The sequence below is a fragment of the Ctenopharyngodon idella genome, chromosome 5 (assembly GCF_019924925.1).
Source record: "Ctenopharyngodon idella isolate HZGC_01 chromosome 5, HZGC01, whole genome shotgun sequence".
Taxonomy (NCBI): Eukaryota; Metazoa; Chordata; class Actinopteri; order Cypriniformes; family Xenocyprididae; genus Ctenopharyngodon; species Ctenopharyngodon idella.
The window spans coordinates 23,381,341-23,384,602 of NC_067224.1; the positions used below are offsets into that span (position 1 = coordinate 23,381,341).

The following is a 3,262-nucleotide window of genomic DNA, read 5'->3' on the forward strand; positions in this document are numbered from 1 at the left end:
TTCAAAATATCTTCTTTTGTGTTCCATAGAAGAAAAACAACAGGTTTGAAATGACATGAGGGTGAGTAAATAATGACAGAATTTTCATTTTTTGGATGTACTGCCCTTTTAAGACCTTATGCTGGGAAAAAAAAAATCAACAGTCATATTTTGAATTGATTTTAATGAATTAGTTATTTATTCAATCAGTTGTTTATTTACATTCCAAAACAAATTATTTTTATTCACGATTAACCAACATTTGTATAGGCTGAGTATCTTAGCACCCGATAAAATCCTTTATAAACACAATAAGTGCTAGCAGGGCACATATAACTAGGATACAACCCATAGTGATGGCAGAATACAAGGTTTTATCATGGGACAGGGGTGTCTTCTCCTGGCCACGTCTGCCTTTTATTGTAATGCCTCTACCTGCTGTACTTAATCGTTTTCCCACTGTTTTTCCTTTGGTTTCAATGGCAGTTTGAATCCTAGTTATAAGATTTATACCAGTAGCCCCATTTATTTTTGTTGGACCATTTGAAGTTTTTATAGCTTGAGTAGATTCTTGTGGTCTGACTGTGGTTGTTTCACTTGTTTCAACTTTAGGTGGCTCTGTTCCTGCTGTTTTTAGCATTTTTACGAATGTGCTTGGTGCCGGTTTTCCTTCAGTTAAATCTACTTTTGTTTCAGTTATAAATGCTGCTGTTTTGAATGTAGCAGCTGGTCTAGTTTCTGTTGTTGCTTTATTTTCAGATGTAATTTTTGAAGTTTTCAATTGACTGGTAATGAAATTTGTTGCTCCATCTGTCCTTGGTTCTGGTATTGGAGATGCACTCTTGATATTAGCTGTAGTTGTAGTATGAGAAAAACTGGTTGTCCCTGATTCTTGTTTTGGTACTGTGATGCCTACTTCTGTTGGTTTCCCAAATATTTCCACATCTGTTTCACTTTTATGTGTTTGTTTAAAATCACTAACACTTATACTCTCAGGTTTGGGTGTTTTTTGAGCTGTATTTGTCGATGATTCCACATTGGTAATTTCTTTTATTTCTGTACACGCGGTGACTGTTTCACCTAGAGTTGATTTTGCTGTTTCTAGAGATTCTGCCTTTTTTGTTACAGGTAAAACGGATGTCGTAACTTTCTCTATAGTCTCAGACAAGGTGACTGTCCCAGCTGTAGTTTCCACTGACCCAGCTGCACTCACTGCTGCTGTCTCAGCTGTTGTTTGCCGAGAGAGTTCAGCTAAAGCAACGGCAGATGATGCTCTTGATGTTCCAGACAACTTGCTCATTGGGGCAGTTCCAAGAAAGTCTGTGATTACTTGTGCCTTCGGCGTGTTGGACACACCTTCAGTCACAGCTAATGCACCCGCTAATGTCGTCGTCTCTGTTTGAGCTGCATCTGAGCTGATTTTGAATGGATTTATGGAAGACTTTTTTTTTATCTCAGTTCGTTCAAACCTAGACAAGAACAGAAAACCTGTAATTATGAAGAATTCTTACTAGACTGTCACATATTTTTAAAGGACTATAAAAAATCACACCCCATCATCCAAGATGCCAGCAGTCCAGTCACACTGATCACCCCTACATAAAGAACGTAAGTACTGAAGAGCTTAGTAAGAAGGAAAAGGGATTCATTTTAATGATTTTGTTGTATTTATGAATTTACTGTGATGTGAAGCCACCAACCTGTGAAGATGATCAGCGCACAGACATATCTGGGAGCCATCTTGTCTTTCTCTCTTTGTGTTGCCTGTGTGGAACATGAAAATAACTTGCATAATTACTCTTTGCAGCATCCAAAACATAAACTGTGTTTGTTCATTGTGGAATTTAGTTCTCAGGAATGATGATTTTTTTCTCTTCTGTTCTGTTTTATCTACTAGTGAGTTACCAAACTATATTTTGACATTGATGAGTGATAGAAAAAATGTTTTGCTATTTAGGACTTTCTATAAATTACGCTTTAACTTTTTCATTTAAATTTTTAGCTCACATATCCGGCTAAACACGCCAATAAAAGAAGTTGATTTTGAAGTGAATTTTTTTCAGAGCTTTTTAAAGAAGTGTTTAGTGTTTCCTCAAAGATTTGGATAAAAATGATAGTATCTTTAGGCTGATATTGCAAACAGATAGATGCAGATGTGAATCCAGATATGACATAATATGTATATCTGTATCTGCAAACTTGGACTTTGTTCCATTTAGTCATACATATATTGAATAGAGCTCACTAAAATGACAGTCCGCTCGTGTCTCAAGCATTTGTTTTGGCATTTTTCAATATATTATAAATGGATGTTCTGCATAAATTAATTCATACTGATTAGAGCTAAACAACTTAATAAGCCTTAAAAATCTTTTTTTAAGTATTTACACATCATATCAAAAACACATATACTATCACTATCATAATATATTACATGTAATGAAGTGAACAGTAAATATCATGTTTCTTTAGATATATTCTTATATTTCAAGATTGTAGGATTTCTGTAATAGTTCTTTGTTCATTGTAGCATATGTACCATATGTTAAATCCCCTCTATCACCAAACAGCCTTCAAACATTTTTAATACCACTCATGTCACAAATTGCAGATTTTGTTTTAAAATCGCTGGTATAGTGCTATGTCTGAAATGTAATAATTAATAAACATATTTACCTGTTGGACTATATGCAAGGAAGACCGATAGCACTGTCTCCAATGGTCCTGTGACACTGAATGTTAGGACACGTGCATGTCATTCGATTTGCATGTTAAATACAAGTATCAAGGCACCTTGTCCTCTAAGAACTAGGAGTATGCATGTGTCAGTTAGATCGCTGCTTTTAGTCTATCCATCCCTTGTATTTATTTAGATGTCAAATTGTAGCCAGAAGTGATTCACAGTACACTAACTGCAGAGATGGTTTTGTGGAAACACCTGGGGTTTGGTGCTTTGCTCAAGGACACAGTATGACAAAGCAGGATTCTGATCTCTATATTTCATCAATTCATTATGTGTGAAGGGATATAAAATGCCACGGAGCCTCAGTTACATAGCGGTGTTACAGTCACAGCCAAGTATTTTTGACTCAGAGACTGGGTTCAGTACACAAGGTCATTATGGTAATCAGTTGCTCTAAATCAGTTTAGCCACTCGGTGGAGCCATCGCCACGGCACATGGTGAACTCAACTGAGTGCTGCACTGGGATGCTACTGTTAGAGAAAAAAGAAATAGGTGAAACTGAGATGATATTCGTAACAGTTTGACTGAAACGACATATT

General features: G+C 36.1%; 1 protein-coding gene across 1 annotated transcript; it reads right to left on the minus strand.

The window, feature by feature from the left end:
* Positions 1 to 259: 259 nt before the first annotated feature.
* LOC127512877 (uncharacterized) lies at positions 260 to 2,844 on the minus strand. The gene is made up of 4 exons (XM_051894234.1): positions 2,656 to 2,844; positions 1,680 to 1,743; positions 1,532 to 1,574; positions 260 to 1,448 (listed from the first exon to the last, which is right to left on the minus strand). Exons 2-4 carry the CDS (start codon positions 1,717 to 1,719, stop codon positions 260 to 262), a joined length of 1,272 nt encoding a protein of 423 aa, XP_051750194.1. The 5' UTR covers positions 1,720 to 1,743; positions 2,656 to 2,844.
* Positions 2,845 to 3,262: the final 418 nt, after the last annotated feature.